The 27,586-nt window shown below is 36.1% G+C and overlaps 1 protein-coding gene across 1 annotated transcript; it reads right to left on the minus strand.

Annotated features, from left to right (window-relative positions):
* Positions 1-98: 98 nt before the first annotated feature.
* Positions 99-27,586, minus strand: LOC124163723 (neuralized-like protein 4). The gene is made up of 6 exons (XM_046540797.1): positions 27,485-27,586; positions 12,057-12,341; positions 11,067-11,178; positions 9,933-10,115; positions 1,086-1,176; positions 99-912 (listed from the first exon to the last, which is right to left on the minus strand). Exons 1-6 carry the CDS (start codon positions 27,495-27,497, stop codon positions 757-759), a joined length of 840 nt encoding a protein of 279 aa, XP_046396753.1. The 5' UTR covers positions 27,498-27,586; the 3' UTR covers positions 99-756.

Genomic DNA, 27,586 nt, shown 5'->3' on the forward strand with positions numbered 1-27,586 from the left:
GGACATTTAATAAGAAACTCAACAGGTATTTTATTTGGACAATGGAGAATTCCTCTGATATGAGAAATTATTTTTAAAACTGACAATGAGACAACTGACAAATTCCAGAATTTATTCAAAATTTCTTCTTGTGGAACACATAATTGACAAGAATCCTTACAGTGAATCATCAGTTGTTACAATTAAAATTTTTTGTGCTCGTCGCCATTTCTATTTACTGCTTCAGATTTTTGTTGAGACAGTTTAAAAATACATAATGCGTATTCGTAATTGGATAAAACCTTCTTGTTTCGTTATCCTGGCAATAAATGGCAATTTGGGTAGTGATATCGAACTACTCAATCAATGATAGCACTGGTAAAAAGACCGAGAGATACGCAAAATATACTGAAAATTTTGCTCCAATATTTCGTTTCTTTTAACTAAATATTTCCTTTCAAGGATCACATACACACAGAGGTGCATTAGACAATCTTTGATGATTAGAGGAACAACTCTAAGAACACATGATGGAAGACAGTTTACCCAATTTCCATGTACACGCATATGAAATAATGCATTGCGTAAAATTGTTCATCGTAATTTAAAACAGATGTGCTACTTCATACACGATGGAATTAGGTCAAATTGTCTAAGCATCACCCCGCTGACGTCACACTTTTAATATTTTCACTTGAGGAGCCCATTCAAAACAAGTTCTTTTTCGAATTATGCATGCTTATGTTGTGTATCTGGTTACGTTGAAGCCCCTTACCCTTACACTATGGCCACTGCGACGAAATCTCTTAATAAATCCACAACAGCGTGGACATCTCGAGGTATTCCGATTGCGGCTATTCCTTGGTCAACTCCATTCACAAAAAAATGTAAAGTACCGTTGCTAGTTCGCTGCACACCAACCTTGTCACCAATCTGAAACAAAATAATATTAGCTGCGGTTTTCGAAAAATTTAGATTTTTTTTATTCCAGTGGTCAAGTTAGTAATCAGCAACCCATAAAACGTAAATAATACTGTACTTTGGTTTAGATAGGTTATATTGGTGCATTTTTCAGAATGCTGGTATTATTATGAAAAGTAACTCACGTCCAGGGAAGATAAACTCGTTCCATAATTTTCCTTATTTTCGTCTCCATCCACGAAAATATTTTCATCGTACATCATCCAGGTCTGGTTTCTGAAAATAAAAGCATTCATCACCCATCATCAGAGATTCCATGAATTTACTTTTCGAACTTTAGCCTGCAAATATTTCACGCGGTGATAATTTGTAAAGTACGTCATTATATATCTCTCTCATGGTTCTTATAAGTAGAATGAAAAAAATTGTAAATTTATATTATGTAAAATAAAGTCGAAAATCGTGTTAGTTACACCATTTATAACTCGAGAACGGCTGCACCGATTTTAATGATATTAGGTTCTCTGGATTCGTCTGGGCCCCAGGTAACAGAATAAACATTAAAAAGTAGGCAAAGTTCACAAAAAAATTTATCTAGATCTTAGGGATATGTTATTAGGAGTTAGCATCATTTTAATGGCTGAGCTTCGTAACAACATAGCATTTTAATTGTTAAATATATTAAAATTGAAATTATATTTTTTAAATTTAATTCGAGCCAATTTTAAGCCGAGCTCGAGTTGACACTCCAGTACCGTATGTAAACAAATCTCCAACAAATTGTTGACAATCAGTAATGTCAGTGTTCCTGTCGACGAATCGAGGAGTTTGATTTCACTTCCTCGGAATGTTTGCAAATTCGTTTCATTGGAAGGTAAGCTAATCAACAAAATGTTCTTGAATATAACTGATCCTTACAAAAATCACAAAGGGTTGATTGAGCGAGCAATTTTGACGGTGTACAACAAATATGTGGATTACTCAAACTAGGTAAATCAGGATCAAATAGTTGGTACTCTGAATTAATTTAAATCTATTGACTGTGTAAAAAACGAAAACGAAGTCGAAACGAAAAATTTTATTGCAATAGGTTTAAAATTATTGAAATCAGTACAGCCGCTCTTGATAAATAAAACGTTTTAAATAAACTGTTCAGTGATTATTAGGCGGCACGACGTTTGCCGTATCATCTAGTATCACATAAATGTGCACAATTTTTTACAATGTCACGTGGCGAAATTTATTTATTTCATGTAAAATGAACTAATTTAAGTATAAAACATTATAAAATATATATGGGCAATTCCATTTGTGACGGAATCACCTTTGGAGGAAAATATGTGATATTTCGTTAAAATTGTACAATACAAAAATATTACAAAACTTCTTCTAGCTGCGCATGATCAAAAACACATTTATAAGGGTGCTGTTCGTATATAGAAACAAAATTAATTATCGAAATACCTTCTAAAATATGATTATTATTATTATTTTTTCTCCTTTTTCTTGACCTTATTTTAATATATAAAATGATGTTTCCTGGAGTTTAGGTCAATAAATCAAAAGTTAGCAGCCAACGTTTCGTTTTATTTTAAAAACATCTTCAGGGCTATGTTAGAAAAAAATGTGAAACAATATAAAATGCAGAGAATAAGGCAATATACAATATATTGTAACGGCAGCGCTAATTATCATTTATGAGTAGCACTTGACACAATTCCTACCCTTTCCTTTTTTTTTACTATTTGAGTGTATTTGGTATAAATGTAATTGTTTCATGTGTGCGTGTGAATAGCATTTTTTTTTAAATACCGCGCAAACAAGGTGAATCACGACCCGACAGAGCGCGCTAGTGGAACCACTGCCCTCCCCTCCCTTCCCCTCTCACGAGACAGTCAGTGATGGGACACTCAACATCGGGGAGAGACAGGCAGTCATTGAACCACTCAACACCGGAGAGAGACGGTGGAGCATTGGAGCCACAGGCTACTGGAGATAGAGAGAAAGCACCTTGGCAACTCCCCAGTCGTCGGCTTGGAAAATGCAACGAGGAACCATCACGAGCGCATGAGAAGTCTACTCGGCCACGTCATCACCTCGTGTTCCCGAATAAGGTGCAGTAATCTACCGTGTCCCCACACTGTCCCCGGTCGAAGCAGCGTCGAGAACGTTTCTCCCTCCTACCCCCTCTTTTCCCATTGCAAGAAAGCGCTGGAACAATTAGTGAATCTTGAATCTTAAAAGTGCAGCAGTGGACTTTTAAACCCTGCGAAAAGATTTAAATGCAGTTCATTTCAAGTTTACTTTTATGTTATCAAGTTGATTTTTGGTTTCTTTGTATTTTGTATTTGATCCTTGACAATCCGGCCCTACTAACATTTTTTCAAGTGCTACTCCCCATATTTTTGTATGTTAAATTTAATTATTGCGACATTTGTCAATAAATGCATTTCTTGCGTTCGCAACCCAGGAATACGTGTGGTCTTTCACCCTCAACCTCCCCTTCCAATTATCCCGTATGTTTCGCATTCCCAAAATTACTCGTTTTTTACGTCGCCCCCGCTCTGAGGTGTTTCTTGCTCTATTTTATAACGGACGCAAAACCCGTTCGTCACATGTTTTGGCGCTCCAACGTGTGGGGCACGATCACGCATTTCTGCATGATCACGAATTCACCCGATTTTTCGTTTGACGAGATATTTAGTAGCACCGCAACCACGCCGTTGCCTGATCACGCATTTATAATAATAATAATAATAATAATATATAATTTATTCCATTTACAATCAAATATTACATTTTAGAACATACTTAAATAATTTTGGAATATATAGGTACCCCTTTGAGTAGTTTTGGGGCTACCATCTTAAACTTTTTGCATAGGTCTGGTGCTAGCACACATGAGAAGTAAAATTTCTTTGTATTCAGTTATTTGTTCTATTGCCGATTGCATTCATTATTACAAAACGTATTTCAAATATTTGGACAAGGATAACTATTTTTCTTATTTTTCTTATATAAACGCATAATTACATACATAGAATATACAATATACCTTTTATTGTAAACTTTTTAACCCACCTTTTTTAGTAGAAACTCTACTTCCTCACACCTCATAAGCCATTTTTTTTACAGCGGATGCAAATCCCCATCTTGATCATCTCGGGATGATCGTCTCGGTAAAGTGGGAGGTGGTGTTGGACTATTTATTCGCCAGGATCTTCAGGTCTCAGTCATTGCCTCTTCTCCCTCAACTTACTGTTCCCGACCGGAGTATCTTTTTGTCGACATCATCAGCCCAAATACTCTAAAGCTATTATTATGTGTTGTTTATCGTCCTCCCAAAATTGGGTTCATGAGTGTTTTCGAAAACGACCTTCTTCGTTTTCTTCCCACCTACAACAACGTTGTGATAACTGGAGATTTTAACTCTGATCTCCTCCAAGTCAAATCTGATAGTCAGTATATTAGGAATTTTACCTTGTGTAACAATCTTCATTTAGTTCCGTTTACTGCAACTCATCATACAGCAACCAGTCATACTTTACTCGATCTGTTTATTGTTGATGACCCTGACAAGGTGATCTCATACTCTCAAATGCCTGTCCCCTTTTTGTCAGCTCATGATCTCATTCAAATTTCCTATCGATTTAAGCTCTATACTACACCCCCAAAGCCTTTTAAATTCCGTAAACTTAAAAACTTTGATGAATGTATTTTCCAGAATGAACTTGCGGCTTTGGATTGGAGCGATTTCTTTAAGTCCGACTGTATTGACCTTAAGGTTGATTGCTTTAATTCTCATTTACTGAAATGTATCAATGCTCTGGCACCTCTAGTGACGTGCTATCCTAAGCGCGTTCACGCACCGTGGTTTAATGAAGAAATCCGTAATCTAATAAGCGAACGTAATCATATTCGTAGAATATATATTCGCACCAGAAAGCCTGCAGACTTCCAATCATTCAAGGATTATCGCAATATGGTCAAAGCCCGCATAACGGAAGTTAAACACCATTACTATACATCAAAACTCTTGAAACTCGGTGACCAAAAGTCCATATGGCGTGAATTGAGGAACCTCGGGTTAGTACGTCAGCGTTCCAATGCCCTGCCAGGTCATATTGACATTGATCAAATAAATCAATTTTTTACCTCTCTGTCGAGTAGTACCAGCGACACTGCAACAGATGCACCGACCATTGACGACATTCATGTTCCGTTTGATGCCAATAATTTCTTTTTTCAACACATCACACCGGATGCTGCTCTGAAGTACCTTAAGAAGACGAAATCTAATTCCCCAGGTCACGATAATATTTCTATTATGTTTGTTCATAAAGCCACTCAGTTCCTACTTCCATTTATCCTTGAAATCTTTAATTATTCCTTATCCTACGCTCGATTTCCAGCTGCCTGGAAAAAAGGACTTATCACGCCCGTCAGAAAGGTTATCAAGCCCGAAAACCCATCTGATTTCAGGCCCATTTCTATTCTCTGTGCCCTCTCTAAAACACTGGAGAGGATTGTGCACTCTCAAGTCATGAAATTTCTAACATCATCTGGTAAACTAGACCCTTTCCAATCTGGCTTCCGCAAGGGTTTTAGCACACAGACTGCCCTGCTTAAAGTCACTAACGATATTCGTCTCGCCACCGACAAGAAATTGGTAACCATTATGGTTCTATTCGATTTTAGTAAGGCCTTTGATCGAGTTAATCACGTAGTTCTCTTACGCAAATTAAAGTCCCTCGAATTTTCCAGCTCTGCCCTAAACTGGTTTAACTCCTACTTGACGGGCAGAAGTCAAGCTGTCAAGGGCTCAGGTGACGAGATATCCCCATGGCTCCCGATTTCATGCGGCGTACCTCAAGGATCCGTCCTTGGACCTCTCCTCTTTACTTTGTACACCCTGGACCTGGCTAAGTCCATTAGTCACGCCAACTATATGCTCTATGCAGATGATCTGCAAATCTACATTCACTGCTCTCGTGACGAACTTCCGTTTTTTATCGAAACAATTAACAGTGATATTAGCTCCATCATCTCTTGGGCCAATATCAACTGCCTACAATTAAACCCCTTAAAAACTCAAGCAATCATTTTCGGAAATTCAAGACTTTTAAATAGCATCCATCATGACAGTCTTCCACCTATTCGTGTTCACACGAGCATTGTTAAATTCAAAAAAACTGTTCGATACCTTGGCATCACTCTTTCCACTACTTTAAATTGGGATCAGCATGTATTGGAAATGTGCAATAAGGGAAATAAAATTCTCTATGTATTGAAACTTCAAAAGAAAAATTTACCTGTCCACACGAGAATAGCACTTGTAACCTCTTTGATTTTTCCTATTATGGATTATTGTATACTAGTGTATTGTGATTTAACAAATGTTCTTGAAATACGTGTCCAGCGACTAATTAACAGCTGCATTAGATTTATATTTGACCTTCGCAGAGACGATCACGTTTCTGAGCACTTTGTTGCCTTGAAATGGCTGCCTATTGGCTCCCGAAGGAAGTACTTCCTGGGGTCTCTTCTGTTCTCCCTATTTCGTACTCAAACGCCTGAATACCTGTACAACTTATTCACTTACAGGACTAGTGTTTCCCTCCGAAGAACCCGGTCAGACCTTAACCTTCTCCATATACCCCAAGCCCGTACCAACCTATACCTAAATTCCTTCCAGATCACTGCCTCTAAGTTTTGGAATTCATTACCCCCCTTAATAAAACGCTCCTCCACCCCGGAATCTTTCAAGAGTAAACTGTATGAATATTTAAAACCGTAAATGTATTGTTCTTAGTTGTACAAATCTTTGAGTTGATTAATTTTGTTTATGTTGTGCTATTTCATATTTATTGTATTCTTGAGCAGAATGTTTAGTTGTATTTAGGTTTTTTGCTCTTATGGGTTTCCCAGAGCATCAATAAAGCATTCATTCATTCATTCATTCATTCATTCATCTTTTTTCAGAGTTTGCTACATTGCTTGGCAACATGCTAAACAATTTAGGCCCTAAGTAATTGTATGACTGTCGATAAATTTCAATCGTCGGCCTAGGTATATGGAAGTTTCTCCAAGCTCTAATGTCATAGTTTTGTGGTCGGGCCTTTTCACCACTACGGTTATAGAATATTCTAAGGACTTTATAAATGAATAAATGCCTTAGTGGGAGGACATCTAATTTTTTGAATAGAGGAAATGAGTGGCTTTTCCTATACGATCGTGTTATAACCCTGATAACCCTTTTTTGCGCCACTATCAATGGTTTAATGTTGATAAAATATGCTCCACCCCAGCAGGCTATTCCGTATTGCAATCTTGAATTAACGAGAGCATAATATACCATTTTTAACACTGATTCAGGGCATATGTATCTGAGGAAGTAGAATTTTCTTACAATAGAAATCATTTCTGATTTTAATTTATTTATGTGAGACTTCCATTTACAATTTTGATCAAAATATATACCTAAATATTTTATGTGACTAACCTGTTCGATCAAAATACATTTATCACAGGAAGTAACATTATCTTTTATACAATTTGCACATTGATAGTATAGTTTACTTTTGTTTGGGGTAGATTTACTCATGCTAAACATAATATATTTCGTTTTTTCACTTAACAACATATAATTAGCCGAAAACCACATATTGAGTGTTAATAGATCACTTTGAATGTGTTCATAAATCATCAACACTATTAACAGAGTAACTTAGTGCAGTGTCATCTGCAAATGACGTTAATTGACCTTTAAACCTGCCAGCCCATAAATTGTTTACATATATTAAAAACAGTATGGGTCCCAACACAGAACCCTGTGGCACACCACAGGTGAGTCGAATCTTTTCACTGTAGCAATTTTTAAGACGCACACATTGATCTCGATCACAAAGATAACTTTGAAACCAATCATATGCGGTTCCACGTATACCCGCTTCCCATAATCGATTCATTAGTATGTTATGATTAATGGAGTCGAAGGCTTTGGTAATGTCTACAAATAAGCCAGCAACTCTACAGTTCTTATTCAGTCCGTCGTTCAGCTCTGAACAGAATTTTAATAATGCATCCTCTGTACTCTTACCACTCATAAATCCAAATTGGTTTTTATTGAAAAAACTATGCTGATTTAGAAATTTAAGAAGTCTGACTTTAACAACTTTTTCTATTATTTTAGCAAATACAGATAATAGGGATATTGGTCTGTAATTATTTTCGTTCATTTTATCACCTTTTTTAAAAATTGGTATCACTATTGCAGTTTTTAATTGTTTAGGAAATATTCCAGTATACATACTTAGATTAGCAATATGGGCAAGGACCTCCGAAATATTTGCATTTACTTCTTTTATAACTTGTGTAGAAATATTATCAACACCTTTAGATTTTTTAGACTTTAATTCCTTAATAATGCTGCTTATTTCTTTCGCATCAGTAGGAACAAAAAACATGGTAATTTCCACACTTTGAATTCAAAACTAAACAATAGAACATGGTTTCAACGCATTGTGCCATTTTCAAGGTGAAACAACCAGCGCTCTCTCAGTATTTATACCCAGGACAAGGTAGGAGGCTTATGGAACTGGCGCGAGGGGGGTGGGAGGGGGAACCGTTTGGGTGAACAAATGAATGACGGACGATAACAGAAAACATACAAGTGAGGCTTGAGTGGAGGTAAGGGTTTTGACGTCAAAGGGGATGCTTAACTTTAACAGTACAAAATAAAACATTATTACAAAGTCCATCCGGGCTATTGAAAATTTCTAATTTTTCCATAAAATCTAATTTAAGCCCTTTGTCATTAAAATATCTACTTCAAAATTACTAACATGTTTATTCAGGCATAAATGGTTTGCAAAACAAGATTTTCCGTTACTATACGTAAAAGTTTTTCCGTGTTCCTTCATTCTGTCTATAAAACTTCTGCCAGTCTGCCCAACAAAACACATTTCACAGTCCTAATTTGTGTTACCATTTGTGTTACCATGGATATATCGAACTTCCGCAAAACCGAGCCCGAAAAAATTTTATACGTAAAATTGTCTAATTATTTTTAATGAAATTCAATTATTATTACCGTTGTGCTGTGTTTTGCTCAATGCGTGAATGTGAGTCAGTCAGGACTTGCCGCATTATATAAGAGATGTGATGTGGTGGTAGCTTTTAGACAAACAATATCTTTTAACCCCTAAACACAAACAAACTGTGGAACAGTGTACTATAGCAATTTTCACCAAGCACCATTTAACTTAATCGCCAATGGTAATGACGAACAGTCAATTATATTTCATCCAGAAATACATTATATCGCGTAGTCACAAATATCCTACACTGCGTCACTTAAAACTCTAGCTTGGGTTGGCGTTGGGTTGGGTTGAAGCTTGTTTCTAAAATACGACACCGAACTCAAAATCCTAATGCCAAGTGCTACGCGCTAGCAGGGTACTCTGCTACCTGCTAGCAGCCTGCATAGCAGCGGCGCATACATCCTCGCCCAAAGGCCCCCAAGGTTACCTCACACGGCGTAGCCGGGAACCAGAATGACGTCACACGGGCTTTTCCCTGCATTCATACTTAGTCGTCGCGTTTTCGCGCGTTTAACAATTTTCACTTTTGATTTAATCGCGAAAAATAGATGTCGTCATTTAAAAATCTAAAAGCGTGAAATGCGTACTGCAGGAGTAATAATCTCTCGATTTAGGAAATAAAAAAATTATAGGAAACTACCCTATGCCCAACAAGCCGAAAATTTACGGGAACGATTCAAATATCACTTATATGAATTCCTGAAAATTCCCCATTGATCCCGTGTGTGCAAAATATTTTATTCTAGGTCGAAGGTGACAAAAATGTTTTTTTTTGCCTTTTTTGGCCAAATGATTATTTTTACGATAAAAATTGCTCGGACCAAAATTGTACACCAGGAAAGTATCTACAAAATTGTTATTGTACTTCTTTCTCGGAATGCCAACGTTTTATCCAAATGGCTCGTTGAAAATCGAGTCGCAGGAACTCACTCTATAACCATCATCCAAAGAGTCGAGGAACTGAAAGAACTGATTGGTATAGCAGTGACTCCGATGCCAATAGAAGTTCCGCCCCAATCGCTGATCTTACTCGCCACCCGGACTTCGAAGAGCTCATCGTCCATCAGCGGTCTGCTCGAGAACAGTGTCCCATGACCTTCGTGATTTTCGGGACTGAAATATGAAAACAGAAATTCGTGATTTTCGGTGGATGCGATAATTGTATATATCATAGATATAAACATGATGGTCCAATAAAGATTACGAGACCAATAAAATACGAGATGCGAGTTTAAATTGGATTTGATGCTAATCTTTTCATATTTCAGTGCTAAAAATTGAAATCATGATTCATTGAAAGCAGTCAATTCAATAACTGCATCTTGGATTCAGCTATTTTTTCAACACAAGCGAAATATTTTAGCCGAATTCTTGTAACTCATGAAGTGTTCTGAGCTAACGCTTTTCCATGGAATTAATATTTTCGTTTAAGCCTCTGTATATTTTGTGTTATTTATCGTCGAATCAGTATTTATATGAATAATGTGGGCGATTTATACATTTATTAGAATTTAAATACAGAAATTATTCGTCAATTTTTAAACGTAGTTTCAAAAGTTTTAAAAGAAAATGCCAATTTTCTTGAATGAATGCCTGGGGGTCCAATGATTGGAAATTTTCCATTGAACATTTTGAGTAAAATTTCAGTGGATTTTGTGTCATACAATTGATATTTTGGATTGTGTATGGGTACGTTGGCATTTGGAACCGTTCTAGTTTCAGCCCATTATAGATAGTTCACAGATCAGTCATCGAATCCATCCCATAAATTGTTTTGTGGGTCATTCTGCCTAAACTCATTGGTCAACTTACACCGCGTACGAGGCACAAATAACATTGATTCTTAAAGCATAGCAAAACATTCACATAATAATATTGTGAGCTTTTAATGATAACATCTTTGATTGTATGCTACATGACCAATCTTGCACCAACGCAGCAGGGTCTACCATGCAAATTACATTTCTTGAAAATAGATTTTTACATATTCTCAAATCTCTGGCTATCTATATACTTTTATTAACCTTCACCCATTTATTTACCTTAAAAGAATGAACAACTTACTTCTTCCGAATAGCTGACCGCCCGCCATCTGTGATGAATGCATTTTTTCCATGTCTTACGTTGAAAAATATCTCTTCCTTAACAATTTCTTGTCCATGATCACCAAACACTTCTGCAATAAATACGGCATACTTAGAAAATGTACGAATCCGGAATTGATTTATAATACATAATTGAAAAGTAAACTGTTAAAAACGCACCAAACACATCTTCTAAACAGGGTACAACGGACCAGGCTGATTTTATAACGAGACGCCCGGGCGGAATAGAAAAAAATTAACCAACTCATACCAATCTGTCAATCTTACTTTTTCGTTTTCTGATTAAACGAAGACGAAATGCCGAATTTTGTGTCGTAATCCGTGACCCAAGAGTAAAACAACTGGTTTAAAACCGCATTTATGCTATGTAGCAAGAGGATATTATACAACAGTGTTCTATAACTTTCTAGCGTTGGAATGCAGTTTTTCAGAATCAAAATATTTATTAGAGCAATATACAACAAAGATAAACATCACTTTTTCAAGGTATGCACTTTGCCAAAGAAAATTATATAATTTTGTTGCATAACACAGAAAATGTGTAACGCTAATGTATAATGCATTTGTTTCATGTTCATACGGTCGGTGAAAATCAAACAGTCAAGTTGCAGAAATAGATCAAGTTTTAGTCTAATTTGGACGTGTATAATGTTATAGTTACAATTTTTGGTAAACAAAGTCATACAAATTTGTTATTAAACTTTATATAACTTTGTTAATCAAAGAATATTTTATGCCGTTGTTCAATAGTAACATTGTTGCTGCTTGTAACCAATAAACCTTTTTGTTTCATAGCGTATATGCGGATTATTTTGGGTGCAATCAACTAATTGTGTATATAGTTGGTAACAATGGTCAAATTGAATGCAAGCAATGGCGAATCTAATGTGATTGAAATAAACAAATAACGTATAATACTATTAATATTATCTTCCTCCAGCGTTCTCACCTCTTCCCGTCATTAGGATCACTGTCTTCCCGTTGCACTCGAAGATTTTGTGCTCCATTTCAACGCTCACGTTTCTCATTGAATTGTTGACCTCCTTCCGAGCAGACATTTCCGCAACCCATTCTCCCTCGCTATTCCTCCAACTAGTAAGAGATAGAGTCAGAGACGGGGCTGCCTTCTCTTCCTTTGCACACTTGCTCCCATCGGCTGCATCCTTCTGTTCTGCCGTGACAACAGACAGTGTGAACAGCACCAACACCGGAGACCAATGCATCGCTTTGGCAACTTTGTCAATGTAAATGATAAGACAAAATTCGGCTGGAATATGATTTTATGCTTTCCCGGCGAATAATATGGGTATACTCCCTTCGGGATTCCCACCGGGTTTTCTCAGTTGGCTAAAATGGATAATTTAACCCGGTGGGAATCCCGAGAAGAGTTTACCCAAAATTTGGCCGATTGGCTATAATGGTATTCGAGATGAATAAAATCCAATTAATATTTTCATTTAAATCAATGATGATAGAGAGAAATAAAGCCTATTACAAGCGGGTGAAATTTCACTTAAGTGGTAACATAAATGAGAGAAAGTCATTATATGTTAGCAAACCTCATGTTTATTAACCATTATCTTATATTTATGTCAAGGTAATTAATATAGATTATGACACAGTGAATTATAGAGACGTATTCGAAGGGGCAGAAAAAAATAACATTGCAGAAAACCTCATTATTTACTCGGTGATGAGGTAAAAACAAAATAAAACGTACAATGCGCACCGGGGAGTTTATGAAACCCACAAGTCGGTGGCCGTATCGACACCTTTTTGCTGTCGGTACGGCTACCAACGATCTCCCGTCCTCTCGTCGGTGCCGCACCGATCGGGTTCGTACAGAATCGCACGACTTCTTACCGGAGGTCGGTGTGACGTCGCACCCGACGAATCGGTGCCACACCGATCGGTTTGGAGTTACAGAATACGGCCCCAGAGCGTTTTTTCTGAGTGGAAAATTTTTCATTTGTGCACGCTACGTCGGTTTTATTATCCTCTTGATTTTGGTAGTTTTTATCGAACTACTGTGTCCAGTTCGGTAACAATTACCAAACCAGTTTGATAGAATTTATCAAACTGGTATGGTAATCGTTACTGAATTTTTCAATGTGCCAAATGAACCAAGAAGTTTGATAAATTTCATCAGAATTCGATAGTTCTAACTTAACTTTTTTTCCGTGTATGGAAATGTATCATGGACAGTGTTGGCAGCGGGGTAATGAAGGTGGAGCGGAAGGTGGGGGAATGGAGTGGGGAGGCGGTTGGGATACGTAAGAAATTGGGGTTCGGTTGAAGGTTTTAGCGGGGGCAGGGCTAACAGCGGGGAATGACTAAGGAACTCTCCCCCATCCTTTACCCCCCAACCCCTCTCCCACTTCCACCAACTCATAACCATACCCCCTCCTTTCCGCATGTACATTATAAGACTTCGTGACGTGAACCATGCATTTGTGCCTGATGAATCGCTGTAAAGTTTATAGTGTAAATTAAACGCTGATAGCTTAAATTAAAAGCAAAAAACTTTGTGAATGTCCACAGTATTTATTTTAAGTACGACGCGTTTCAGCGATGAATCGCTGAAACGCGTCGTACTTAAAATAAATACCGTGGACATTCACAAAGTTTTTTCACTTCCATTTATAATTACGATTAGCATTTATGCGAGTCCTTTCCTGTTTGGGGGAAAACGAATTCCCATATCTATTCGTACGGCTCAAGATCTGTCCTAATTTATCACTTCGACCGGACCTGGAAATAAAGTGGGGCTCTCTCTTTGTCTCAAGCAAAAAATGTGAACACTTGGAAAAATCAATAAATATTATTCGCCTTAACGCTAATTCGGGCAAGGTGAGTCTCTTGGACTCATCGCATTACATTTTTGAGAATTTTATTATGTTATTGAAATGTCAGCATGTTGTAATTTTTTTACTTATTCTAATGGTATATTTCCTATAAATTAGAGTAATTCAAAATTTTTTTCGGAATCAAAGTAACTTAGAAATAATTTTTTTTCCCTGAATTCCCACAAATCCGGGCAAGGTGAGTCTGTTTGCACGAAATGTAAAAAGTTATGTGCATTTTACAATTATTTGGTTTGAATTGTCAAAATAATGTAAAATTATCACTAGATACATGTAACGATAAATATTTGGTGTTTTATGTAGTGAAAACAGAAACAATTAGTCAAAAGAGTCCACTGTACTCGCTGTTTGACTATGTATGAAATTAATAAGTAGGTAATGTAAAAATTTTGTGAAACAATCAATAATAAATTTTATGTGGAATGATTCTTAGGTGCACAATATGTACAAATTGATGTGAAAAGTAATATTCTTCACTGTTTAATAGTTTAAATTAAAAGCAAAAGTTAAAAGCGTCCATTGGACTCACCTTGCCCGATTACGTCAGAAAAATATGTTGTCCGTATCAGGGTTAAGTTACCCTTCGGGAGATCGATTTCAAGCAATCTACCTTAGGATTATGAGAACAGAAGCTCATGCCTATGTCATTTTTTTACGCCAAATTCCAATTTGGTCATGGAATTGCTCTTATGTTTCAGAGTAGACACGTATTATTTTTTATCAAATTAACCTGACCATGTCCATTTTTGCTACGCTTTGGTGGCAATATCAAAATACTCTGATGTAATTGACATGTAATTTTGGTGCCTAATGCTACACAAATTGCGTCGGAAATAATGTTGACCACCAATGCAGATTTTGCTCTAGTAAAATATACCCCTAAATTGTCCCTGAAGTTGTTCGGGCTTCCAATATTCTTGCCTTAATTGTGTATACTCGAATTTCCGCCGCAATAAAAAGCGCAATATTACTCATTTTCTACTGTGATCAGCATGGCATCTCAGTAGTAATAGTCGTTAGCATTCAAGGCGCAAAACTTCCCGCCATCATAATTCGTGTGAAGAGAAATAAGCATAAATCCTAAGATGAATGCCAATGTAAAACAGTGAGTCGTGGAGGCATTTTATTTCCTGACAATTTATCATCTTGTAGTTCATAAATGGGTGTAAAATTACATAACCATCACTCCCACTTATTTGTATATAAACACAAAAATTGCCTTAAAAACAGCCGCCGGGATGAAATTCTAAATTAAAATCTGCAAGAAAAATTCTATATGGAAAAATGAACGGTTCTTCTATGATGTATCAGTCACATATTAAGTATTCGAGTTCAAGGCTCTTTTATATGAAATTGTTCCACAGAAAAAGAATTGTTACTGATTACATAGTTACACCATATATGTGCAGGTTACTTAGAGGGGTTAGAATTTGGGGTTATCACTTCAGCCGTTGAAGGTGTTCGACCAAGAACAGCCGCACTAATTTTAAATGACACATTATAATGCTTGGAGAGTGATTTTGTAAATTCACGTGAATTAAGTGATTTAGGTTCATTATTAGATAGTCAGAAAAAACCCTGTATGCCTTGGACTTTGAAAAGTATTCGAGGCTCAAATCGCGGATTGCGGCGCTGGAGGCGCTGACGTCACTTGCCAATATGTCCGACGCATCGAGGATAGCGTTCAAGGGGACTGCATGGAGGAGGCCCAATTCTATCTCACCGTAGGCTGATCTCTGTTGCCACTTCTCTTCGGTAGAATTTTAATCGGTTTTCAAAAATGTCCGAGACGGTGCGATGACTGCAATGCAATCCAATTTTTTCCAATATTTTGCAGTATAAGTTTTTTGATTGCGAGGAATAACAATGAATAGTTATGAATTTTATAAATAATATCACCGTTATTATAAACTTCCTCCTGCACCCCTTATTAGAACTTATTTTCCCGTGAAAAACAGATCATTTTGTCCGTCAGCGACGCGAGTAGCGACTTCTGTAAACATTTAAATGCGCGGTCAGCGACAACAAATTACAAGGCCGACTTGAGGATTCTCTTTTTTAATATTCGTTGTAGCGTTGTGAAGATAATGTAATGGTGTTATAGGATGTACCGTCGATCCTCTGCAAAAATGAAGTAGAAAATGTCAAAAAAAATATTTTTATTGGTTTTAAGAAGGTATTTCGATACCTAGATGCAATGAAAAATACCAATAAAGATTCAGGAAGCTATGAATTATAAATGAAATATCCACTGCTAACTCACTGCGATTACTCAAAGGGGTCTTTATAGCCGTAAACGCGCTACCCCGATAAAAACACAATTCTTAGCCGGCTGGAAAAGAAAAAAATGTAATGCGTAGGTTATCTTGAACGCCTTCAACCTACAAACCTTCGTCACAGAAAATTATGAATTGTAGCAATGAGTGAAAACTGAAAGTCCATATACATGAATATGAATACATAAAGTGTATTACTTACGACGTTATAATAGAGTAACACCAACAAAATAACTAGAGAAATCAGAGAAAAACCTACAATGCTAAAGATTTCTCAACTTGGTCAACACCGGTAATTGCTTGTTTTTCTTCACTTATTCTCCACTTGGCACTTGCCTCGCAGTTACGATCCCTATGATCCCTAGTTACACCAAAAGAAAACTTTCACGTTTCATACTTAAAATAAGTTTCGCACTGAAGTTTGAGTGTACAATTTTTCAACTCGGATTGAAATAAAATACTGGACTTTAATAATTGTGCTTTTACCTCTCAAAAAATGAGATACAACCAACTATCGTGTATAGCGCGTACTCAGCAAAACAGTTCAAAAATTTGCATGCTGTGCAATAATGAACAAGGAAGAGTAAAGGGCTCGCCAACAAAGTTAATAGAAATACATCTGTCAATGGCAATGCGGGCCCAGTCTTCAAGGAAGCGATACGAAACAGTTAAATATTTAAAAATTGACTTGTACAGAAAACTTCACCGCTTGAGCATAATAATGGACAAAATACATACAGCATACACATTTTATTTATCACGTAAGCATAATTTCTCAATATATACCTTATATTGAGAAATAATATAACTTATAAATAGATACTACTAGATAGAAATGCGTACTTACGTTCGATTTCCATGATTGACATTGGTTTGGATTTCTCAGTTTAGGAAGACTGAATAAAGACGTGGAGTTCCCCAGTTGCAAAAATTATGGATTTAGTCAGAAAGAAAACAAGAGCGCAAGGAAAATATTCCGTGCCCAAAGATGTACGAATGACAGGCCTAGGAGTCCATTGGCCAGTTCATGACGCAGAAAGGGGTCTTTGTGAGCTGTGTAGTCTTAATAAAAGACAATCTAAGCCGTATACAAAGTGTTCTCACTGTGTTGTATACTTGTGTCTTAATTCCACAAGAAATCGTTTTCAAGATTACCATACGTAACTACATCTAATAATTCTAATTTTACTCAATTTTGTATGAGAATTAAAAAAAAACGGAAAATTATTGTTTATCACTATATTTTATATTGAAAGAAAAATTGCTGAAATCATAAAAGTGTGTTCTAATAAGATTTATGAGTAAAAACTCAAAAATATAGAGTTTAAAAAAAATAAATATCACTGGTTTATCTAATTTTGGGAACATTAGATGAGAGAGAAAAAAGTGCTCTAAGGTCCCAGCGGTACATTTCTGTCCATTATTTAAAAAATTGCGTAAAAGAATATGTGAGCATATAAAATGAGATTCTTGAATACTACCGGTCCTACGAAGAGTAAGAAGTCACGTGTAATGAATGCCAGCGAAATAACTTGAAATTAAAGAAAGGTGGGACTGAAAGGGTTAAGCCTGAATTAAACGATCATTTTAACCGTCATTGCCGTGTGATCACTATCGCGACCACTCGAGTGATCACTGGCAAATGATCGTCGCCGGCAATTGTTTTCCGCGATCACTCTAATGATGAGGATTCCCATCACTTGTTTTCATCACTGGTCGTCTGGTCGCTTTTTCCCGTTTTTTAAAACCGTCACGGAAACACCATATCAGTTAATCAGAACGCATTCCCGTATGGAGCGATTGCAGCGCAACGTTTGACAATCGTGGGAACGACATAGATAAACAAACCCGCTTTTATATTTTCTAAGTGACCAATGACAATGAGCTGTAATATCGAAAGTTATGCGAAAGGTGACGGCGGGAGGGACCGTGTGATTCAGAAAAATGATCACTTGAGCGATCACTTTTCCGGTCGCGAAAAGCGATCCCTCTTGTTATGACTTTTCGCGACGAAAGAAAATAATTGTGTGATTCAGGATTTATAATAACTATAGTTTACCCGTTGCCATGCGGCCGTAGCAACCGAATGAATTACCTTTCTGCCTGCCATGCATAATAAAATTCTGCTATCGTAACACTCCCTTTGCAACTCGATGGCAATTGATTTCTTTTCAATTTTTATCTCATATTTATTGAATAATATTATGTAAAAATCACGATACGATTCCGTCCGATTATATTACTTTTCCCTAATTGATTAAAAAATATTAATGAGAAAAATCAACAAATTTCCATTCTTGATAATTAATTCTTCCACGTTTGCTTTCTCCAAAATAGGAATTTTAAAAACCTAATTCAATTTTCAGTAAATGTTTCAATCAGATGAATGTTTAAAAAATGTAATCGAGATGATCAGTGTGTTTCACTCTTAGTTTAAATTCGACCGTTCATTTCGGTGTCTATGTCTACGAGACAAACTCATCTCTCACTTTGCCACTAATTACTACGCGCAGTTCCATACAGACTTGTGAATTACATTGTTATGGAGTAATGTATCAACAGGAATAAAATTGGGACCATCTCAATACTTGATTACAATGCTGTTTGCTGACGATCAGGCTATAATACAAGATAAAGAGGACAAACTCGAGATGGCAGTACACAGACTATACCAGTAGAGCTAACTATATAACCTAAGAATTTCAAAACAAAAAAATAGACTATGGCATTTATAGGAAGCAACCCGATATGAACAAATCGAGGATCAAGTGTCGCACTTTCAGTACTTAGGATGCGATAAAACATATGACGAGGAAAAAGATATTATAAATAAGGTCAGCACTTTCCAGAGAATATGTAACACAATCATAAGAACTCTTAAAAAACAAAATAAGAAAAGAAAACACAAAAAAATTATAAAGTGATGGCAGTCGCTACTGTACTCACGGATCAAATTCTTGGGTACCAAATAAGAATGAACTAAGGCAGATAGAATCACCGGAAATGAAATTTTTAAGATCAGTGAAAGGCTACCCAACATCGGATAAAATAAGAAACACTCGAAAAAGAGATGAACTGGGTTAACAGGCAGTCACTGACAAACTACAAGACTACAAACATATATGGAAGGAACATATACTTCGAATACCAATGGAAATAATTCCAAAACAAGCAATGAACTATCAACCATTTGGCAAGAGAAGTATAGGAAGACCAAGAAAAACGTGGTAATAAGGAGTAAGAACAGGCTTAGTTGCCTAATCCTGGAAGGAAGACGGAAAAGATGGAGTTCAAACATCTGGATAGCCGACCTAATATATTAGAAAACCCAATTCATGATTTCATTTTTTGTCTTTTGTCCGCCTAAAGTGAGGTTTGGCCCCACTGTGCAACGCCGAGTGGCCTACTAATTTTTACTAATTTTGAAATTGAAATATCTTCTCTTTTTTTACGAATATATCGGTTGTCATAGACTTTCACCCAAAATTTTCATTTCCCTTTACTATTTTCAGCAACTTTAAGAATATACTTAACAAATTTAAGAATATACTGACACCTTTCGAGATATTGCACTTTTGACATTTCTGAATTTTTTAGGAACACTAAAAACGTCATAAACGCTCACCGCAAAAAAAGACATTAACTACAATGCACAATCGAATTCACTGCCATGTTTAAAAATAGCGGCAAATGTACTTGGTTTGGAAACCAAAGTTGCCTTCAGTTAAGTCGATCCCTAATAATAATTATTAACATGAAATTTAGAAGTATACGTCTGAAAGCCGATTGAAGCTTTGATTGAAATCTTTGAAACTGGTTTTTTTAATTGGCAATGCTACCATCATGGGGAGGAAGAATATGAAGAAGGTGGAGATGAACCTGTCTGTGGACCGCTAAGTGTTTCTTCATGCCACGATCTCAGCCAGGCTAAGGCACTTTCTCCATTCTCTTACTTTCATGTTATTATCACGGATGGGCTTAACTGAAAAATTTTAGACACCGTATCAAGTACCTACGTATATTCCCTTAAGCTTTATTCAAATCAACTTATCTTAGCGTATCTGTGTATATGCGCGCGATACGAGAGCATTATTTGTGGACTGTATTTTGTATATGCACAGGGAGTCCCACACTAATCAACTCAACACTCACCTGAATGTCAGGCTACCGTCGATGGCTTCCTCTTGCAACGACGGGACGAGACCCTTCCTACACGACGACGCATCCACAACTCCACTTTCACGGCCAACAGCCACGAAAACAATGACTCAAAACAATTACACTCTCGCCCACACGAAGTACAACAAATAACAAACCCAGAGTCCTCTATATTGCCATATAATAAACGAGTCGATAGGTGCTTGATTTCATATAGCGGGTTCGAGAGGGGGGTGGGAACATGTTTGTGTCACGCGTGTTCGAGTATTGGGTCCATAAGTTGCTTAAAAAGGGAAAGAAAACACTTACAATATCCTTTTAATAGATGAAATAGACGGTGGATACGCTATTTCGCTCTCAACAATACTTAACGTCGTCTTAGTAACCACGATGATATAAGCGTTAAGACCGTTTTGAATAGAATACTTACGTAATGGAGAGAAATATAAAATTAACGACGGAAGCACTTGTGAAATATTGCCGATTTTTCGAATTTTGACCCTTGTCCTAGAATTGTAGCTTTTCTCTTTCTGGTTATGAATATTTGAACCCAGCATACTTAAAAAATATAACAGCTTTTTTTTACTATCGGACTGAGACCAATTCAATGCACCAATACCCAGCCGATCAAGTTAACTTCGAAAACAGAAATCCAAAAAGCACGGATCTATTAAATGTTACCACCTTTCAACCGAGAGAAGCTCAAACGCTCTGTCCTCAAAAATCCAGCATTCGCATATTCCTTGAGGTTTATTTATAAAAATTCGACAAATCATACACATCATAACTGTTCATCTATTCTTAAATATATGAGCGCGGAATAATGTGAAAGATAGCTATCGCCTGGCCTGTAAATTATTTTCACACACAGCCATAAAATTAGCTATTCTAAAACCTGCTCTTATTTGTGAGGTGGGAGATGGCAATATGAACGCGAAATATCGGCACTCGAAAGTATCACCATGCACGAAAGTTTTTTTATTAACAATGCACATGAAAATAGATATTCTAAAATACATTTTTATTATCACTGTATAGATGGCGCAACCAACGCAAATCAGCGTAACACGGCTTTCATAACAGGTCGCGCAAGATTTTTTCATAATCATTATACATATTCACAGCAAATTATCTTCGCCGAATTAACTCAATTTTTGGTTATGGCATTCATTTGTCGTGACGCCTTAAGCGAGCTTTATTAGATATCTATTCCCGACTACTTGAATCCCATATAATGTAAAACATTCTTAAACGATGTGTGTGGATGACGTGACGTGAGGGTGTAAACGTACGTAAGGGACGTAAACGACATGAGGGTGTAGTCTCCGTAACCCCAAATTTCAGCGTTGGTAAAGAAGTATGCGAAAGGCATAACATATAGGCCCTACGTATGCTAGAAAACGTAAGTAAATATTTTAATAGCATACTATCCGTTATTTCGTGTGGTTAAATAACCACGGGAAAAAGCAACCCTGCATGGTATATAATGGTCAGTATTACCGGTTACAATGATTGAAATTATTCCGCACATTAGGCAATCAATACTGCGGCTGAAATGATTTGATGAAAGAATGGGTAAGGATGCGCCTTGAATATTTAATTTTTCGTATTTCAATGATGCATAATGTAGTATGTAATTTTGGAAAGGAGATATATTATCAAAGGGAAATTCAAACTGTTAAAAACATTCAAATATAAAAAATACATAAATACAGTTAAGCATTTTGAAATGGTGTAATGCATGCAAACGTCATTAAAAGTAAAAAAATAAGCCAATGTTTAAACCAAAATAATGAATTGGTTACGCTTAAGGAGGAACCATCATTTCAAACATGCCCGAAAACCTCCCCTTATTTTGACATATGTTGTTGCTCATTATTTTTTCTATCGAATAGTGAAAAAATATTACTATGTCACCGGCCATTTAAGAAAGATTTATGGATTTGAAAATGACGGATTTCCACCTTGAAATACATTGTCCTTATGGGAGAATTATGTCCTTCCCTTGTAAAACATTTTTTATCTCAAATTTGGCCCGAAATATATCGTTGAAAAATTAGCACAGCATAGAATAGACATCGATGCTTAATATATATATTTTTTTAGAAGGGGTTACCGATATGTTAGCGCCAGTATTTAAGTTTAAAGAACATACTTCCGGTTTTCTGCAGAGCGAGCAGCCATTATGCGGCGGAGGTAGTGGCAACGTTGCAAATATACGGAGGTTAAATATGAAGAGCGATATTGCACCTGTCAACCGCTGCATAATTCCAGTGAATTGGATTTTTCGGAGTCATTTTTATACGTATTCATTAAACGAATATTCAGTTCATCTCGAAACGTGCTATACACAGAATTATGAAATTTATCAGTGCTGGTTGTTAAAGTAATTCCTATATGCGACTACATTTTATTAAACATGCGAATAATCATGACCGGAATTCAATACATCCCTTGAAATTATCGGCGTATCGCTTCAAAAGCGAAAATGATAGAATATAATGAGACTGGCGATAGTTTATCTGTTCTTCTGAATACTACTTCAAATTTTTTTACGTTTATTTCGAAAAATATGCATCGTTTCAAACTTGTAGAAAATACTTATTTAAATAGAAGTTCTATGCGTAAAGTAGAAAATCTAGCGCATTATGTATTTAATCATCAGTTTAATTGATATTAAATGTCTAGAATAAGGTGTACAGGTAAATTAATGTACCACGAGACAAGCATATTGTTGTTGGGCACCGGCCATGTAGTATTTGGAAATACAACTTCGCGAACGTACTAATTAATCGAATATTCACCCATGTAATTCTTAGAAAGTATAAAATAAAATAGACAAGAGTACTTCCTTTTTCACTGACCAAACCATTTACTTTGATACGTTTTCCTAAGGTCCAATTAGCATAATTTGAAAAAACAACAGTAAATACATTTATCTATTCATGAAGTCATTGCAGGAGGATAAAAATTAGGATGCATTCCTGAACAATCGATGGCAGCTGACACAAGTGAGTCCGTAGAAGTTGCAATGCCAGCCTTCCAAATTTACTGAAACTTCGGCACTAGGAACAAGTATTATTTAATTATCCTGATACTAATGATTCGAATTACATTTGGGTTAAAACTGACACATTAGTTTCTAATTTTCACTAATCAACTCCTTATTAATAGTATGGATGAGGATATTGAATGGAAAATCTACAAAGAAATAAACATTAAAGAGCTTTGTGTCAGTCATTCGACAGGGACTTTAATCTTCATAAATCAAGACATAAACATTGATTATTTAAACAATGATGGACACTTTATGTTGGGAAATATTGCAAAAATTCCTTAATAAATTAAAAAAGCACGTAAACGATTCGGTATCCTTCAACAGATGCACTCGTTGAAATCGCTTAGATGGAATTGATGGATTCACTTTCGGCCACATTTCGTTTCCTCAAATAATCCAAGCTCTTACCTTTACCTTCAGACACAAAATTGCCTTTAAATCGGCATAATGACGCCATCACTTCAGCCCAAAGGTATATTTAATAACTTAAGGCTAAGTAAAAGGGATAATAAAACGAGTAATATTGTCACAATGCAACATAAATCTACGAGGTAACGTAAACAAACAAAGGTGCTCAACCGCTGTGAAACTACGATATGTTGGCAGCGTTGTCAAGTTGGTGGTCAGCAATTATAAATAAACCATTTTTCCAAATTAGGTTGAAATTAACAGAGCAAAAGGTCTCATTAGTTAAGTTCATTTTATTCATCACAAATGATGTAGTTATATAGCTTTACTGTATTTCCAGAGAAAGTACTTAAATTCTTCCGATACCTAAGAGTCAATATAACAGCCATTCTTCATATCACTAGATTATTCCATTTTATGTAAAATTCATGCATTGTACAGCTATTTTGATTGATTTAGCATTACTTTTAATTTTTATGAATGACTAATTGAGCGATTTTAACTCGTTGTTATCGAGTTTATCTAACTAATGAAAGCAGTATTTCGAAGCGCAGGTTCCTCCTTAAGCGTAATTACGTGTAGTAGAGTTGGTTTACCAGACATCAACAATCACTTCGAGCCTTAGCAACCACTTCGAAATCCTGAATGAAATCGTGCGTAAAAACGATATGAGTGTATCGCCATTTACTTTACATTGAAATTAAATATTCGATATAAAATAAAAACTATGGTTGCCATGGAGCCCTAATTATAAAGAAACATTTATATTGCCAGTCAAATACTACCCTGTAAATTACGGACAGGTACGGTCAATAGCAAAGGAGAAAATGAGACCTATCGATATAAATTCATATCGATATATTTTCAATAGGAATCGTTATCTATAAAAATTATTTACATGTGTGCATAGAGCTTTTCTTTCTCACAAAATTATTAAAATTTTTATCCCCGTAACTATATAAATAACTCAGAAAAAGGGATATATCGAATGCACACTTCCATCGATAATAACATCGGTTCTAATCATCAAATCGGCCTGTGTTAACTTTTATCGGATAAAACACATTAGAAGTTGTATTGTGTATAATTTTCATGTTCAAAACTTGATTAACAAAAAAGTTATTAGCGATTAAAGCGTAACTAAGGAGATTAGTATCGATATAACTCGCACATGAATCGATCGAGCGGAATGGCCATCATTTCAAAAGTTGACCTTTTGGATTAAAGTATTACCCTAAAAATTTCATTAATCTAGCTTGAACGGTTGCTAAGATATTCAAGGTTGTATGCCCCACAAAAAAATGGCGACAATGATTTTTCGCGCGCAGGATATTTTTCGGAATTTTATTATGAATTAACAAAGATGGTTACAGGAAAAGTAAGGTAGATCGTGAGGATACGAAGTTCATTCTACGGTTTTTCTAGGAGATTCCAAATTTTCATATGACACATGTCTCAAGGCCGAAATCCGAATTTGAAAATTCGCCCTTCACGACAATGTTAAATCGAAATCGTTTATTCCTCGGAATTTTTTCGACATATGAAAATTCCAAGATAGCCAAAAAAATCATCCGAAAAATCCTACACCTTATATGTCAAGGAATTTGTCCTACGTTTATTGCAAGTTGGTCAAAAAAATTCCTAAACTTTTTCCATAAGAAAAGCATTGAAAGCGTTCAAACTAAAATAAAAAATACTAAATATCAATTCGTCGCAATGGCAACCATACCAAAAAATTGACAAAAAAATCTTCTTTATGTCCATTGAATATCATGTTCATCGGACGTTTAAAAGTACAAAATAAAAGCGAAAAAGTTTTAGTCCCATAAGGCTCCCATGTTACTTCAAGTCGATATATCTCGAAAACCAATCGACTTTTTCAAGTTTTCAGAATTTTTCTCCCGATGAATTTTTTTCTACTTTTACGTTCAATAAGCCAAATACCCACGGCTATCACAGTTTGGGCTGCGAAATTGTATCAATGAGTCAGTCAGTGAGTGAAATTGCCATCTTATATTAGCTTAAAGAGTGTAGTGTTGAGAGAGCAATCTAGAGGGCCATGAACAAACTAAGCGAGTGGCGATTATAGTATAGGAGACTCCCTATGCCACGAGCAGTGCATTTGATACTCAAAGGGAACGTCTTCTTGCCTTCTATAGCATTAAACGTGATAACTTTCCTCTTTTCTCTGCAAGTACATTAAGGTTTCATTAGTTTAGGTAGGTTTACGATTTGGTGAGGACTTTTCTGTCATAGCACAGGATAGGAGAAGGATTTTAAGACGATTTTGATGAATATGAGTCGGAAAATTGGTAGATATCAGCTGAAAATCAGCACAGTTAGTATGCAATTGCAGAGAAGAAGTCAAGGCTCAATTGGAAAAAAAATAAAACGGAATAAGTGAATGAATTCTACTATTTGGTTAGCAAAATAACGGGCGATTGGAGGAGAAAGAAAGATATTCAGCTTAACAGCCCAGGATATGACAGCATTCCACCAAAAATAAGATCTAATACAAGCGGGAATTTCAAGCATTGAAGTAATGAAACTTTTTATCAGAACTTACCTTTGGCACACGCTTCCGTACGGGAGTGAGGCATGAATAATGATAGCGGTGGATAATTTACAGATGGATTAATGTAGAATGAGGTGCCACAGAAAAATCATGAGGATCAAACGCATGAGTAATAAGGGATTCCTATGACCTATGTTGCCCCGCTCATCGAACCGCCAAGTGTCATCACTCTGTCCTGATCAAATCTACGAAATAATGGAATCCCTCCCTTTTGACCTGAACAATATTTTCAGTACGCAAACATTCAAAACAAAAGTTTATTCTTTCCTTCTACATAAAAGCATAATTCAATAGTTCTGTACAAACAAAAAATGACCTTGTGACTCTTTTGTTTAGCATTTGTTATTGGTCTCAGATTATACCGAAAAGAATCAGCGGCGATAACTTTCCCATGTTTTGTTATTAGTTTATTATACATTAAAATTTCTTAAATTGTATTCATTTACAAAGGTGTTATAAATGTTTTCTTTCTTCAGTAATCCAGTAAAGTTTCTGTATTTGGTTTGCTCACAATAGAATAATTATGTCACTTAGTCACTGTTTTATTCCCTTAGGTTTATTGTATACGTGACATATTCCGATTGTATGCTTATATTTAACTTCCAATGCTTTTCTTGTATTATTTCACATACACTTTTAAATTATGTTTATTCTGTAGAACCTTAAACACACAACTATTATTATATTGGTGCTCTTAGGGGTATTGTACCCCGAGCCTATAAATATTATTATTATTATGAAGAGTAATATAGAGGAGTGGCTCCGTGATAATCTTGATAGCAAGAAGAAACAAAATACGGACGGCCTAATAAAGACAGTGAGACGTGATGGCCTGATGAAGGCAATCGTCGAGGGACAAGTAATTGGCAATAACAAAAAAGGGAAGCAGGTAAAAAAAGGATGTGAAAGAAAATAGATATGCAGGTGTGAAACGATAACCTGAAAAGGGTGCGCAGAAAACAGAATGGTTGCATCAAACCTATCTTAGGATTACTGACTATTGGTGAATATGATGTTGGGCTATATCCCATTACTTACATGATCGGCGCATTGCGACACAGTCGGGGATCGGTTGGTTTAAATTCCTCTAGTTCACTCCAGCTGCAGTCAACGAAGAGAGACCACTGAGGCCAAACAATA

The sequence above is a fragment of the Ischnura elegans genome, chromosome 8 (assembly GCF_921293095.1).
Source record: "Ischnura elegans chromosome 8, ioIscEleg1.1, whole genome shotgun sequence".
Lineage (NCBI taxonomy): Eukaryota > Metazoa > Arthropoda > Insecta > Odonata > Coenagrionidae > Ischnura > Ischnura elegans.

Coding starts and splice junctions, on each gene's coding strand:
- LOC124163723 (XM_046540797.1), bottom strand. Junction 11,179..12,056: donor GATCCTAATGACGGGAAGAG/GTGAGAACGCTG, acceptor TATTTATTGCAG/AAGTGTTTGGTGATCATGGA. Junction 1,177..9,932: donor CTTTGGATGATGGTTATAGA/GTGAGTTCCTGC, acceptor TTTTATTTTCAG/AAACCAGACCTGGATGATGT.